The following is a 14,469-nucleotide window of genomic DNA, read 5'->3' on the forward strand; positions in this document are numbered from 1 at the left end:
AAGGGTTTCGACTCTTATTACAATGTTGCTTTTCTAGTATAAATCCCCGGTACTAATTTTTCTGACTCATTAGCAAAATAGCTTCCAATTTTTCATACTCCCTCTGCTCCTGAGGCAAGGCATTCCCGATAGAACTTCACAAATGCAATCTGTACTACAACTAGAGCCAACCGTCTTCCTACAAAATTAATTTCACCCACATCCCAACAGTCTTTATTATTATTCATTGCTTCCCAGGGCTCAGAAATCAGCCATCTGCCATCCCCGGTTCTACTATACATTAATTAAGGGTCCATCAATCAGAAAAGGCAAGCGAGTGTAAAAGAGCCTTTAGCACTTAAGAACAGGGTGCCAAAACCCTTGCAGTGTACAGGATTCATCTGGGAAGCTCTTCTGAGGAATACATGCCACATGCATCAAGCTAAGGCAAAAAGTTCAGTCAAACAGCATTTGCCATCAGCTCGAAGAAAATGAGCCAAATGGAGCTGGTGCGGGCAGTGAACACTTTTCTTGGGGAAGGGGTAAAACGCGTACCCCGCGGACCTCATGGATCTTAACTGCATGTCCTTAAAAATCTGAGGTCCGTGCCACTTTTAGTCTTAGTATAGGTTATGGCTCTGACAGACCTCTATGACACTTTAGCTCTGATGGATCCTAATGCTTTTTCCCTCCCTATGCTGAGACTAAAAGTGGCGAAACTCCCTAATAGTGCTAGGACTGAGTGCTATACCTTGAAAGAGGTACGCTTTGCTCCCGTTGTGCAGCCCTTGGACCTGCAGCACTCCAGCCGTAGAATCCCCCAGTTGTAACTCCGCAAGAACGTCAATCTGCAGAGAGGGGTCTGCACCGAACCCTAAAACTGACCAGAAAAAAAGGGGGTATGAGAAATTCACAGCTTGGTGGGTTTTATTAGAACACACAGTGTCGTTAATCTACACATCTGCTATATGACCTTTTAGAACCGGTGTTCAGCAGATTTGTGCTAGAGAAACACGACATGCACATGTCTTACAGTGTAAATGTCCTGTTTTAAAATCAGCCTCAAGTTACATTCTGCTACAAAAGCCATATTTCAACAGACCTTGATTTTTCAACCTAGCCAACTGAGCATCCTCCTCACTGCTCTATTTCATAGTGCAGTTCTATATCTTTTCCAGTTCACCTCCTTTTAATTCATTTCTTTTCATCTCCTCATCTCTTAACCCTTTCGAGAGGGGTGGGGAATGGGGTGGGGATCACTCACCTGATCTGAGACCGAAAATAAAGCAGAATATGCCCAAGATCGTTGACTCCATGCTGAAAATACAGTCAGTCCATAGTCTCCCTTTAAAATCTCCAAATCTCTGAGTCAAACGTGAGAGTGTCTGTCTCTTAACAAGTAGCTGGATCCCAGAATGCGAGTGAGCAACTTGGATTCCCCAAAGCACGCATCATTCCCGAGTACTCAGATCCAGCTCCGGGAGAGGAAAAAAGCCAACATCACACTGAGAGCTCCGGTAGACAGGTATAGGGGGTTAGATAGTCTAATCCTGGGTAGGAAAATTAATAATAATAAAAGACCCCAGCCGACATCTGAATCAGAACTAGCAAGCCCTGCTCAAACCTGTTGGAAGCCAAGGCAATAGAGAGGAAATTAGAATGTAGCTGCCTCTAAGGCTAAAAAAAGAGAGAGGTAAAAATGATGCTTCAGGGAGAAGGAGGAGGGAGCAAGGGAAGAAGGAGAGAGAAAGCAAAGGTTTCCACGTTCCTTTCTAAGGGAGGCTTTAAGCTTTATCTCTGCTTCTGTTGCATAGAACAACTTAGATTAGCGGCATCTGCAGCCCCCTGTGTGGGCTCATGCCTAATCTAAATATCCTCCTTAACATCATGAAAGACAAGGCTGCTGTATTGTTTGCTTGGCTTTTTTTTGCCTGCCTGATCAGATGACAGATGATGCTTTGTGGGGTGTCACGGTTAACCCTGCCTTTCAACAGCAGGGTTCCAGTGGTGCAAGAGGAGTCCTACGTAAAATATCAGCAAAAGAAAATTTGTTTAGGTGCAACATGGAAAACACGGTAAACTATATAATGTTGCTCCATGCTGTGTGATTCCTTACTTTGCAATTGGAAAGAGACAGGCAAAGAAGGTGGAAATGGTCTTGATGACAGCTTTCACTGAGGATAAAAGAAAACTGGACACGGTGAAACTTCCTTCAAAATGCTTGTGTTCGTTCCCTTACTTTAAAAAACTTCCTTGTCTTCATTTAAGATTAATTTTAAAACATTTAAATTTAGAAAATGTACCTATTTAAAGTCATATAGGTACAAACTGTCTTTTTTAGGACACATGTTTCACATCTCCTCTCAGCATTCAAAACCCTTTTTGGTTTCTGAATAGTGAATCTCATTCAAATATTGTTCTATATTTAGTACAAATGTACAGGTGTTATTTCTGATGTTTGGAGTCAATCCAACCTATTTATCTATGTCAGTGGTTCTTAAACCTGTCCTGGGGGACTCCCAACCAGTCGAGTTTTCAAGATGCCCCTAATGAATATGCATGAGGCAGATTTGCATGCCTGGCACCTCTATTATATGCAAATCTGCCTCATGCATACTCATTAGGGATATCTTGAAAACCCAACTGGCTTGAGGTCCCCCAGGACAGGTTTAAGAACCATTGATTGATGGAATCTATCTACCTAAACCTATATAAATAAATAGTAATACTTCTGGTTAATACTAAAGAAGCAGTTATACATTCAGGGCTAAATTCTGTATATAGCGCCTCCAAAATATCTGCACATACAAAAAATGTAATTCTATAAGCTGCACTTAAAGTTAGACACGGTTTATAGAATAGCATGGGAACAGTGACAAAATTTAGGCAGGGCAAATGCACCAATGAAAATGTGGTGCAAATGCCTGCACCTAAATTTATGGCGCAGATGCCTTTATTCTGTAATTCTGAGCTTAACTTAAAGTAATGCACACAATCCACCTATGACCCGCCCATTTTCACATGCCTTTTTTTTTTTTACTTGCTCATAAAATGCGGGTGGAGATGTCACACTTAAATTTACACACATAACCTGCATTTGATTGAATTAGCACCGATAATTGCTTGTTAAAATGCCAATTATCAGCACTAATGAGCTTATTATTCAATTAAATTGCATGCACAATTTGGGCATATGACCAAAATTGCACATGCAATTTTTGGCGCTTTTTATAGACATAAGGGATCAGTGTCATGCTGAAAGTATAACTGCTATTCAAAAAGATTACAGGGGGGGGGTGTTCTACTACTGTATAGCATTATTAGAGGAAAGTTATCAACATGGATTACCATTAAGATGAATTATTTTACTATTCATTCGGTTTTCTATAGTGTCCTCCCAGGAAAGCTCAGAATGGTTTACATGAATTTATTCAGGTACTCAAGCATTTTTCCCTGTCTGTCCTGGTAGGCTCACAATCTATCTAATGTACCTGGGGCAATGGGGGGATTAAGTGACTTGCCCAGGGTCACAAGGAGCAGCATGGGTTTGAACCCACAACCTCAGGGTGCTGAGGCTGTAGCTTTAACCGTTGTACCACACCATTAACCCTAGTTATTAATAAGTAAGGCCTTCTTGTATTAAGCCATGGTAGCAGGTTCTACTATAGCCTGGAGCGCTAAATGCGCCGATGCTTATAGAATTCCTATGAGCGTCAGAGCATTCAGCGCTCTGTGCCATGGTAGAAACCTCTACCGCGGCTTAGTAAAAGGAGGGTAAATCTCATTGCTTACTATCAGATCTGGGCTAAAATAGCACAAGTTCTCATAGCCATAGCCCACATTGATAGCTAGGCTCATAGTATTTTCAGATATATGTATAATGCTTTATGTAGATAAGGGAGGACAGAGCCAAAGTGTTCTGGAGCATGGCCACCAATCTACTCATAAATTATAAGGGCAATTCTATACCAGGATCCTCACAGTTACATGCCATATACTTGCATAAATGTATACTTAAGTGTGCCAGTAGAAGCATCTCAACTGAGATCAATGGTGTAAGGGCACACATAAGTGGCATGGGGAAAAATTCTATATATGGCACTGAACATTAGGTGCTACTTCTCTGATAAATTCTCAGCATAGGGATTGCACATGCACTTGAATGACAGTTTTGTCACTTACATGTTACGTGTCATACATGCACACGTAGCAAATTTTGGAATCTGTACATCTGCTGGAACCTCAGTTTAGACTTTAGGGTGGATCGAATTGGTGGAGGCATAACATTATATTAAGGAGGACCTTGAATCAAATATACCAAAAATTCTACATGGCCCAAAACACACCTTGGAATACCTCTGGATAAAAACATAAGAATAGCCTTACTGGATTAGACCAGAGGTCCATCAAGCCCAGTAGCCCATTTTCACGGTGGCCAATCCAGGTCATTAGTACCTGGCCAAAACCCAAAGAGTAGGAGCATTCCGTGCTTAGCGATCCATTCCGTGCTTAGCGATTCCGTGCCCTGATCCAGGGCAAGCAGTGGCTTGCCCCATGTCTTTCTCAATAACAGACTATGGAACTTCTATCTACGTGGGTGTAGTCTACAGACCTCCGACTCAATCACAGCAAATTGATAAGGATCTGATTGTGGATATCCAAAAGTTTGGAAGGAAAGAGGAGGTTCTGCTGTTGGGAGATTTCAACCTGCCGGATGCGGACTGGAATGTTCCGTCTGCGGAATCGGAAAGAAGTAGGGAGATTGTGGATGCCTTTCAAGAGGCTCTGCTCAGACAAATGGTGACGGAACCCACAAGGGAAAAAGCGATATTGGATCTGGTCCTCACAAATGGAGAGAGTATCTCTAATGTTCGAGTGGGTGCTCACCTGGGTAGTAGCGATCATCAAACGGTTTGGTTTGATATAACGGCTAAAGTGGAGAGCGGCCGCACGATACTTAAAGTCCTAGATTTCAAACGTACGGACTTTAATGCAATGGGAAAGTACCTGAAGAAAGAGCTGTTAGGATGGGAGGACATAAGAGAAGTGGAAAGACAGTGGTCTAAGCTGAAAGGAGCGATAAAAATGGCTACGGACCTTTATGTGAAGAAAATCAATAAAAACAAGAGAAAAAGGAAGCCGATATGGTTCTCCAACCTAGTGGCTGAGAAAATAAAGGCGAAAGAGTTGGCGTTCATGAAATATAAAAAAACCCAAGAAGAGGAGAGCAGAAAGGACTACAGGGTGAAACTGAAAGAAGCCAAGAGAGAGATACGTTTGGCGAATGCACAGGCGGAAGAACAAATGGCTAAAAATGTAAAAAAGGGAGATAAAAATTTTTTCAGATATATTAGTGAAAGGAGGAAGATAAAAAATGGAATTGCTAGGCTGAAAGATGCTGGGAACAAATATGTGGAGAGTGATGAGGAGAAAGCAAATGTGCTAAACAAATACTTCTGTTCTGTGTTCACAGAAGAAAATCCTGGAGAAGGACCGAGATTGTCTGGCAAAGTTACACGAGAAAATGGAGTAGATTCTGCGCCGTTCACGGAGGAGGGTGTTTATGAGCAACTTGAAAAACTGAAGGTGGACAAAGCGATGGGACCAGACGGGATCCATCCCAGGATACTAAGGGAGCTCAGAGAGGTTCTGGCGAGTCCTATTAAAGACTTGTTCAACAAATCTCTGGAGATGGGAGTGATTCCTGGGGATTGGAGGAGAGCGGATGTGGTCCCTATTCATAAAAGTGGTCACAGGGATGAAGCAGGAAACTACAGGCCGGTGAGCCTCACTTCAGTTGTTGGAAAAATAATGGAAGTGTTGCTGAAAGAAAGGATAGTGTATTTCCTTGAATCTAATGGGTTACAGGATCCGAGGCAACATGGCTTTACAAAAGGTAAATCGTGCCAAACGAACCTGATTGAATTTTTTGATTGGGTGACCAGAGAGCTGGATCGAGGACATATGCTAGATGTAATTTACTTGGATTTCAGCAAAGCCTTTGATACAGTTCCTCATAGGAGGCTGTTGAACAAACTTGAAGGGCTGAAGTTAGGACCCAAAGTGGTGAACTGGGTCAGAAACTGGCTGTCGGACAGACGCCAGAGGGTGGTGGTTAATGGAAGTCACTCAAAGGAAGGAAAGGTGACTAGTGGAGTCCCTCAGGGTTCGGTGCTGGGGCCAATCCTGTTCAATATGTATGTAAGTGACATTGCTGAAGGGTTAGAAGGAAAAGTGTGCCTTTTTGCAGATGATACCAAGATTTGTAACAGAGTAGACACCGAAGAGGGAGTGGAAAATATGAAAAAGGATCTGCAAAAGTTAGAGGAATGGTCTAATGCCTGGCAACTAAAATTCAATGCAAAGAAATGCAGAGTAATGCATTTGGGGATTAATAATAGGAAGGAACCGTATATGCTGGGAGGAGAGAAGCTGATATGCACGGACGGGGAGAGGGACCTTGGGGTGATAGTGTCCGAAGATCTAAAGGCGAAAAAACAGTGTGACAAGGCAGTGGCTGCTGCCAGAAGGATTCTGGGCTGTATAAAGAGAGGCGTAGTCAGTAGAAGGAAGAAGGTGTTGATGCCCCTGTACAGGTCATTGGTGAGGCCCCACTTGGAGTATTGTGTTCAGTTTTGGAGACCGTATCTGGCGAAAGACGTAAGAAGACTTGAGGCGGTCCAGAGGAGGGCGACGAAAATGATAGGAGGCTTGCGCCAGAAGACGTATGAGGAGAGACTGGAAGCCCTGAATATGTATACCCTAGAAGAAAGGAGAGACAGGGGAGATATGATTCAGACGTTCAAATACTTAAAGGGTATTAACGTGGAACAAAATCTTTTCCAGAGAAAGGAAAATGGTAAAACCAGAGGACATAATTTGAGGTTGAGGGGTGGTAGATTCAGGGGCAATGTTAGGAAATTCTACTTTACGGAGAGGGTGGTGGATGCCTGGAATGCGCTCCCGAGAGAGGTGGTGGAGAGTAAAACTGTGACTGAGTTCAAAGAAGCGTAGGATGAACACAGAAGATTTAGAATCAGAAAATAATATTAAAGATTGAACTAGGCCAGTTACTGGGCAGACTTGTACGGTCTGTGTCTGTGCATGGCCGTTTGGAGGAGGATGGGCAGGGGAGGGCTTCAATGGCTGGGAGGGTGTAGATGGGCTGGAGTAAGTCTTAACAGAGATTTCGGCAGTTGGAACCCAAGCACAGTACCGGGTAAAGCTTTGGATTCTCACCCAGAAATAGCTAAGAAGAAAAAAAATAATAATAATAATTTAAATTGAATCAGATTGGGCAGACTGGATGGACCATTCGGGTCTTTATCTGCCGTCATCTACTATGTTACTATGTTACTATGTTACTATGAATTTTCTTCCAAGAAATTGTTCAAACATTTCTTAAAACCAGCTACTCTATTTGCTCTTTCCACAACTTTTGGCAATGTGTTCCAGAGCTTAACTATTCTCTAAGTGAAAAAATATTTCCTCCTATTGGTTTTAAAAGTATTTCCCTGTAACTTCATCAAGTGTTCCCTACAATGGCTGAGAGGGTGTAGATGGGCTGGAGTAGGTTTTGACGGAGATTTTGGCAGTGGGAACCCAAGCACAGTACCGGGTAGAGCTTTGGATTCTTGCCCAGAAATAGCTAAGAAGAAAAAATTTAAAAAAATTGTAAATTGTATCAGGTTGGGCAGACTAGATTGACCATTTGGGTCTTTATCTGTGTCATCTACTATGTTACTATGCTCAAATATAAACAAGTCATGACTCAGTTCACAGAAATGATTGGCAAAACAAATTAATTACAATAATCAGTATACAAATAATGTATACACTAAGACTAAACATACCTAAACATAAGAAAACTAACAACATGGATGTACATTACCCCTTTTGCTCCTTAATCATCCAACGTTCCCACGGATTCCCTCACAGGATTTCTGCTTCTGATATACCTAAAAAAAATTGTTACGAGTTTTTGTCTCTTTTGCAAGTTTCTCTTCATATTCTTTCTTAGCTTTCTTTATCAATGCTTTGCATCTAACTTGCCATGTGTAAAGAGGAAAAAGATAGTGATATGAGTGTATTAGAGTCCACCTGGCCAGGATGAATAAACAGTTTCTGAAATGTTATCAGAAATTGGGGAGGCTAACAAACTTGGAAATACAATAATAAGGTGATTTCAATTACTCTGATATTGACTGAGTAAATGTAACATCAGGGCATGCTAGGGAGATAAAATTCCATGAAGAAATCAAGGACTGCTTTTTTGAGCAACTGCTTCAAGAGCCAAGAGGTGAGGCAACTCTAGACTTAGTCCTTAGTGGAGCACATGATTTGGTGCAGAAGGTAATGGTGCTGGGGCCACTTAATTACAGTGGTCATAACATGGTCAGATTTGATATAATATCTGGAGAAAGTACATATAGGAAATCAAATACAATAGGAGTCTATGGGGCTCACTTTCAAAGCAGTTAGACACACATAGTACCATAGGTTTCTATGTATATCTAAGTGCTTTGAAAATGAGCCTCTATGATACTATGAGGAAAATGGTAAAAAGAAGCATAAAGGAGCAGCTGCAAAGGTCAAAAATTTACATCTGACATAGATGGTATTCAAAAATACTGTCCTGGAAGCCTAACCCAAGTATATTCCATGTATTTAAAAAGGTGGAAGGAAGATCGATGACAGCCAGCATGGTTAACAAGTGGAGTGAAGGATGCCATTAGGGCTCAAAGAAAATCCTTCAGAAAAATGAAGATAGATCTGACTGAAAATAATAGGAAAAAGCATAAGGAATGGCAAGTCAAATGCAAACACTGATAAGGAAAGCAAAGAGAGACATTGAAAAGAAGATTGTGTTGGAGACAAAAACACATAGTAAAAACTTTTTTTTAGGAATATTTGAAACAAGTAGCTGGTAAATAATCAGATGGACCACTAGATGACCAAGGAATAAAAAGGGCGCTCAGGGAAGGCAAGGCTTTAGCAGAGAGATTAAATTAATACTTTATTTTTGTCTTCACCAAGGAAGATATGGGAGAAATACCAGTAAAGTATTATCTCACATATGACAAAATTTTAGAAACACTGTGTTGTCATGTGCTACTGGCCAATCCAAATATTTATCAAAATGAGTCTCGGAACAACAGGCAGGATAACTTAATCCATGCCAGACAATCAAGCCAGCCAGCAAGAGTCCAATAATCACAGGCCCCTCTTGTGTTCGGGTGCAATTGCAGAAAAAAAACTCAGAAATCTGAGAAAAAAACTGCAATTCACCCAGGCATAGAGATATACAATCTATAGCACCATGCTACAGAACAAAACAGTGCTTAATATTTCTGAGTTTTTTTGCTGAAATTGCACCCGGACACAAGAGGAGCCTGTGAGTATTGGACTCTAGCCGGCTGGCTTGGTTGTCTGGCATGGATTAAGTTATCCTGCCTGTTGTTCTGAGGCTCGTTTTGATAAATATTTGGATTGGCCAATAGCACATGACAACACAGTGTTTCTAAAATTTTGTCATATGTGAGATAATACTATACAGCACATCTTTTTGGTGACAAAAAATTCACCTTTTGGATATTTGGGGAGAAATACCAGTACCAGAAATGGTATTCAATGCTGATGAGTCAGAGAAACTGAAACAAATCTCTGTAACACTGGAAGATATAATGGGGCAGTTGATCACCTGGACTGGATGGTATACATCCCAGAGGATAGATTCAGAAGTAACCTCAAAAAAATGCTTTTTTATGGAAAGGGTGGTGAATGCTTGGAATGGCCTCCCGGTAGTGGAGACAAAAAGTATATCGGACTTCAAGGAGGCTTGAGAAAAGTACGTTGGATCTCTGAGGGAGAGGAGGGGATAGTAGATGGCATGGTTTGGTAGACAAGATAGGCCATATGATCTTTATCTACCTTCATTTTGCTATGTTCTATGTTTCTATTCTATAAAGCAGTGTCTCTCAAATTTTCTTGAGCCGGGGCACACTAAAGGTAGTGGCCACGACTCAAGGCACCCGGAAGTGCGCGGACGTTGCTGTGATGACATCACATGCATGCGCATGCGCAGAGGCCTTCCAGATGGGCCCTGAGACGCCAGTAGGGGGTGCCAGCAAGGAAGAAGGCGGGAGAGGAGAGGCGCTGGCGCCAGCTGATTGCCTACAGCAGTGTTTCTCAACTACTTCAAGCTAAGTACCCCAAACCACAGACCTCCCAAGCTCCACCCTAGACCCACCCAAGCTCTGCTCCAGATCCTGCCCCCTTTATTAATTGGAGAGGAAGGAAAGAGATGTCAAGCCATGGAAATGGGGAGGGAAGGAGAGAGAGATAGGAAGGGAAGGAAAGATATGAAAAAGTAGATTTTGAGAAGAAAGCAGAAAAATGGAAATATTGAATGTTAAGTTAATGCCAAAGATGGATGCATCTAATTATATAACATATGTCCTACTCAAGATGTAGTGTAGAAAACAGTCAAAAATTGACAATGCTTCTGTATGAGGCTCGTTTGGGAGATTTGTCCCCTTTGTAGGAGCTTATTGTCCAGTCATAGCATTACTCTTGCTTTATCAATCACTAGTCTTTAAGCCCGTAACATTAACAGGTTCTAGAATAGATGTGTGTGTCTGTCTTTCTTTCTCTCTCTCTCTCCTTGGCCGCTTTCTGTCTGTTTGTCTTTCTTTCTTTCTGTCTCTCTCTTTCTTCGGCTGTCCACCACCACCCCTTGCCTGCTCCCCCTGTCCAGCAGTAGCCCTTCTCACTTTCTTTTACCTTCCCCGTGTCCAGCAACACCCCTTCCCTGCTCCCCCTGTCCAGCAGCAGCCCTTCTCCCTTCATTTTACATCTCCCCTGTTCAGCAGCACCCCTTCACTGCTCCCCCTGCCAAACAGCAGCCCTTCTTCCTTTCTTTTACCTTCCCCGTGTCCAGCAGCACCCCTTCCCTGCTTCCCCTGTCCAGCAGCAGCCCTTCTCCCTTCATTTTACATCTCCCCTGTTCAGCAGCACCCCTTCACTACTCCCCCTGCCAAGCAGCAGCCCTTCTTCCTTTGTTTTACCTCCCCCTGTCCAGCAGCACCTCTTCCCTTCTCCCCCTTTCCAGCAGTAGGCCACCTCTCTTCCTTTTACCTCCCCCATGTCTAGCAGCACCTCTTCCCTGCTCCCCCTGTCCAGCAGCAACCCTTCTGGCCCACCGGCACGAACCTCATGTCCATCTCTCCCTCCCTTACTTCCTCTGTCCATATCTCTCCCTCCCCCTTTGTCCCCTCCCTTAATTTCTCTCCCTCTCCCCATCTTGCCTTCTCCACATCCATTTCTCCCTTCCCCCACTTCCCTCATGTCCATCTCTCTCTCTCTCTTACTTCCTCTGTTCATATCTCTCCCTTCTCCCAGTCCCATATGCTCCTCCCTTCTACACCTAGCTATCTAACAGCGTGCTTGCTGGTCGACACTCTGTAACGCACCCCTGCCGGCATCTACTCTTCCCCTCCCTCCTCCCTCCCACCTGCTCATCTGCCCGCTGTGTTTAACTTCATAGAAAAGCACTGCGCCACGCTGTTGCTGGCCTCGGCATCATCTGTCCACTGCGGCCAACCCTAGTGGAAACAGGAAGTTGTCAGAGAGGGTGGGTCACAGTGGACAGAAGACATCGAGGCCAGCAGCAGCACGGCACAGAGTTTTTCTAAGAAGTTAAACATGGCAGGCGGGTGAGCAGGCGAGAGACAGGAGGGGGAGAAGTAGATGCTGGCAGGGGCAGCAAGCTCCCAGCTTTGGAAGAAGTGGGGGTTCCCCTCCCCACTGGATCACTTACAGGAGGGGCAATTTTTGGGGAGGCCATGGTCCCTGTGGCGCCCCCCCCCCTCGTTCTGACGCTTAAGGAATCAGCGGCAGCAGCGGTTTGTCTGGCAGTGAGGAAGGGAGGGAGGGGAGGAGTCGCATTTTCTCTGCATACAGTGTGTTTTGTATTTTTAAAAAACATTTGTGGTTACCACTATGTATTAATAAGATTATATTGTGTGTATATGAAAAATGGATGGAAGAAATTGTATTACAATTAATATTATTATTATGGGGTAGAGGCAGGGGCGGAGTTTGGGCAGGGGTACTAGGTTGGTATTTGTTAGGCTTAGGGGGTACTTGGCTTGAAAAGGTTGAGAAACACTGGTTTAGACAACCTCCAATAGTCAGCACTTCTATGTATAATTTATATCAGCACATTCAGTAATGCTGGCTATATGTATAGCACCCATGAATACAGGAATATTTTGAAGCATCTAAATTAGACAGTTCCCATTATTTCTTAGATGTTTTTCTGAATATTGACCTGAGCATAAATGTGTATAGCTACATGTACAAGGTTTGATTGATTTGGTATCCACTGTTGAACTATTTTATTAAACAAGTGTCAACTATGCTATAAGCTAGTATTTTCTCCGTTTATATTAATAAAAAAAAGGTGTACAGGGAGATGAAGTTGATCTTTCCAGATTTGAAAAGGTCAACAAAACTGCAGTTGATATCTTTTTATTGGACTAACTTAATATATTTGTGAGTAGCTTTGAGAGCTCCAGATTCTTCATCAGGTCAAAGAAAATCTGATAATGGGAATATAGTTCTCAAAAGATCATCTTAAATATAATAATTTAATAGAAAGGTATGAGTTACAGCTTTTATTTCTGTCTTTCCAGGTAAACAAAAAAATGGTAACTACAATACTATGTGACTCATTTTTGAAACAGAAAACATCCATAAAATGACACAAAGCTTATGCTTTCAGGCGGATTTCTTGGGTCACCAGGCTGCCCAGTGGTATAAATTGCTGACTGGATTTATTAAAAAGAAACTAAACACTGGTTTGAGAGACATTTGGAGTATTGAGATTAAGCACCAAATTACTGCATCTCAATGGCCACAAATTTGGACTTGGAGGATGAGATGTACAGTCTCGGCATCTATGAGACAAACTTGGTTTTTCTATTACATAGAGCATTATGGACCCCTGTTCGATTACAAAAATTGGATAGCTCTAAGTCTAATAAATGTTGGCACTGTCATCTTGAAGCAGGGACTTTAGATCATTTATTATTCTATTATCCATTTATTATGAATTTCTGGAAATCAATTTGGGACCAAATTAATTGTTTATTAGATAACCCAGTGGCATTATCATATGATACTGTGCTATTTGGTATGGCAATGAGAGCAAAAAGTCAGATTTCTACAAATAATAACAAATTATTACTTATAATGACTGGGGTTGCCATTCAACAAATTACGTATAATTTGAAAAATTGGAGTAGATTAAATTATAATTTCTGGTGGAGTTCCTTATGTCATGTTTATAAAATGGAAAGATTTATTGTAATACAGTGCGGTTTTTTTAGGAAATTTCAGGATGTGTGGGAGCCATTTACAAAGTATTGTACCGATTAGATGACATTTTTTTTTTTTTTTTTTTCCCTTAAATTTACAAGTTTGATTGTGAGGGGGGAGGGGAGGGTAAATTTATTGTTACATATTGTATAAGGTATATGATAAGAAAGGGTGGGAAGGGTGGGAGATAAGAGTGTGTATTTGTACCATTGATGATTATTAAGTGTTATATTTATTGTTAATTTGTTTGGATATATTGTTACACTTATTGTAAATTTGAAAATGAATAAAGAATTAAAAAAAAAAATGACACAAAGCTACAGATGGCCTTTTTTTTTTCAAAAACATTCAAATCTCTTTTTTCAAAACTCAAATTTAAGACATTTTTCTCTGTACTTTGTCTAAATCTCAAGGGGGCATTTTGGAGCATGTTTAGGGTGGGACTAGGGCAGTCTTATAATTTGGAATGAAATATTGTAAAACCATCCAGTACCAAAAAATAGGACATTTTGGGCTAGACCTGGTTCAATAACAACTAAGTGCCTAAAAGTTGCCCAAACTTACAGATGACCACTGGAGGAATAAAGGCATGACTCCTTCTTAATCCCTCAGTAGTCACTATCCCTCTCTCCCCCTCCCCCCCCCCCTCCTTAAGAGGTGAAAGTGAGAGCACATACCAGACTCTATGATAGCTGCAGAGATAATGACCATTCCTCTTAGTGCAACAAGTCCCTAGTGGTCAATGTAGTGAACTGTAAAAAAGGAAACCTAGGCCCATATCCCATTCATACACTTGTGGTGGAAAGTGCGAATGCCCCCAAATTCACAAAATACCCACTGAATCCACATATAGGTGACACCTGTAGGCATTAGGGCTATTATAATGGTGTATAGTCGGGTATAGTACTTCTTTGCTATTCCTGAAAGACTCATCATACAATACAAGGGGTTTATGATGTGATATGTACCTGGGACCTTTTATGTGAAGTTCACTGCCCCACTGCTCTGCTGGGATGTCTGTGCAGCCAGTCTAGTAAGACTGCTGGCCCCCAGATATCTCAATCGCTTGTTTTAGTGTATTTTCCCCTTGGAGGTTTTTTTCTCTGAAAA

The 14,469-nt window shown here is 41.9% G+C and overlaps 1 protein-coding gene across 2 annotated transcripts in view; it reads right to left on the reverse strand.

Moving 5' to 3' along the window:
• NELL2 (neural EGFL like 2) overlaps positions 1-14,469 on the reverse strand; it is a 648,388-nt gene that overhangs the window by 594,396 nt on the left and 39,523 nt on the right. The window contains exons 1-2 of one of the 2 annotated variants that reach the window (XM_033959422.1): positions 1,244-1,330; positions 731-859 (exon numbers count right to left, since the gene is read on the reverse strand). In XM_033959422.1, coding sequence (XP_033815313.1) covers positions 731-859; positions 1,244-1,295 — 181 coding nt within the window. In that variant the 5' untranslated portion in view covers positions 1,296-1,330. Of the gene's footprint in view, positions 1-730; positions 860-1,243; positions 1,331-14,469 lie in introns of those variants that run through there. The other variant, XM_033959423.1, reaches the window with a different exon arrangement.

Source organism: Geotrypetes seraphini, chromosome 9 (genome assembly GCF_902459505.1).
Source record: "Geotrypetes seraphini chromosome 9, aGeoSer1.1, whole genome shotgun sequence".
NCBI classification, from domain to species: Eukaryota; Metazoa; Chordata; class Amphibia; order Gymnophiona; family Dermophiidae; genus Geotrypetes; species Geotrypetes seraphini.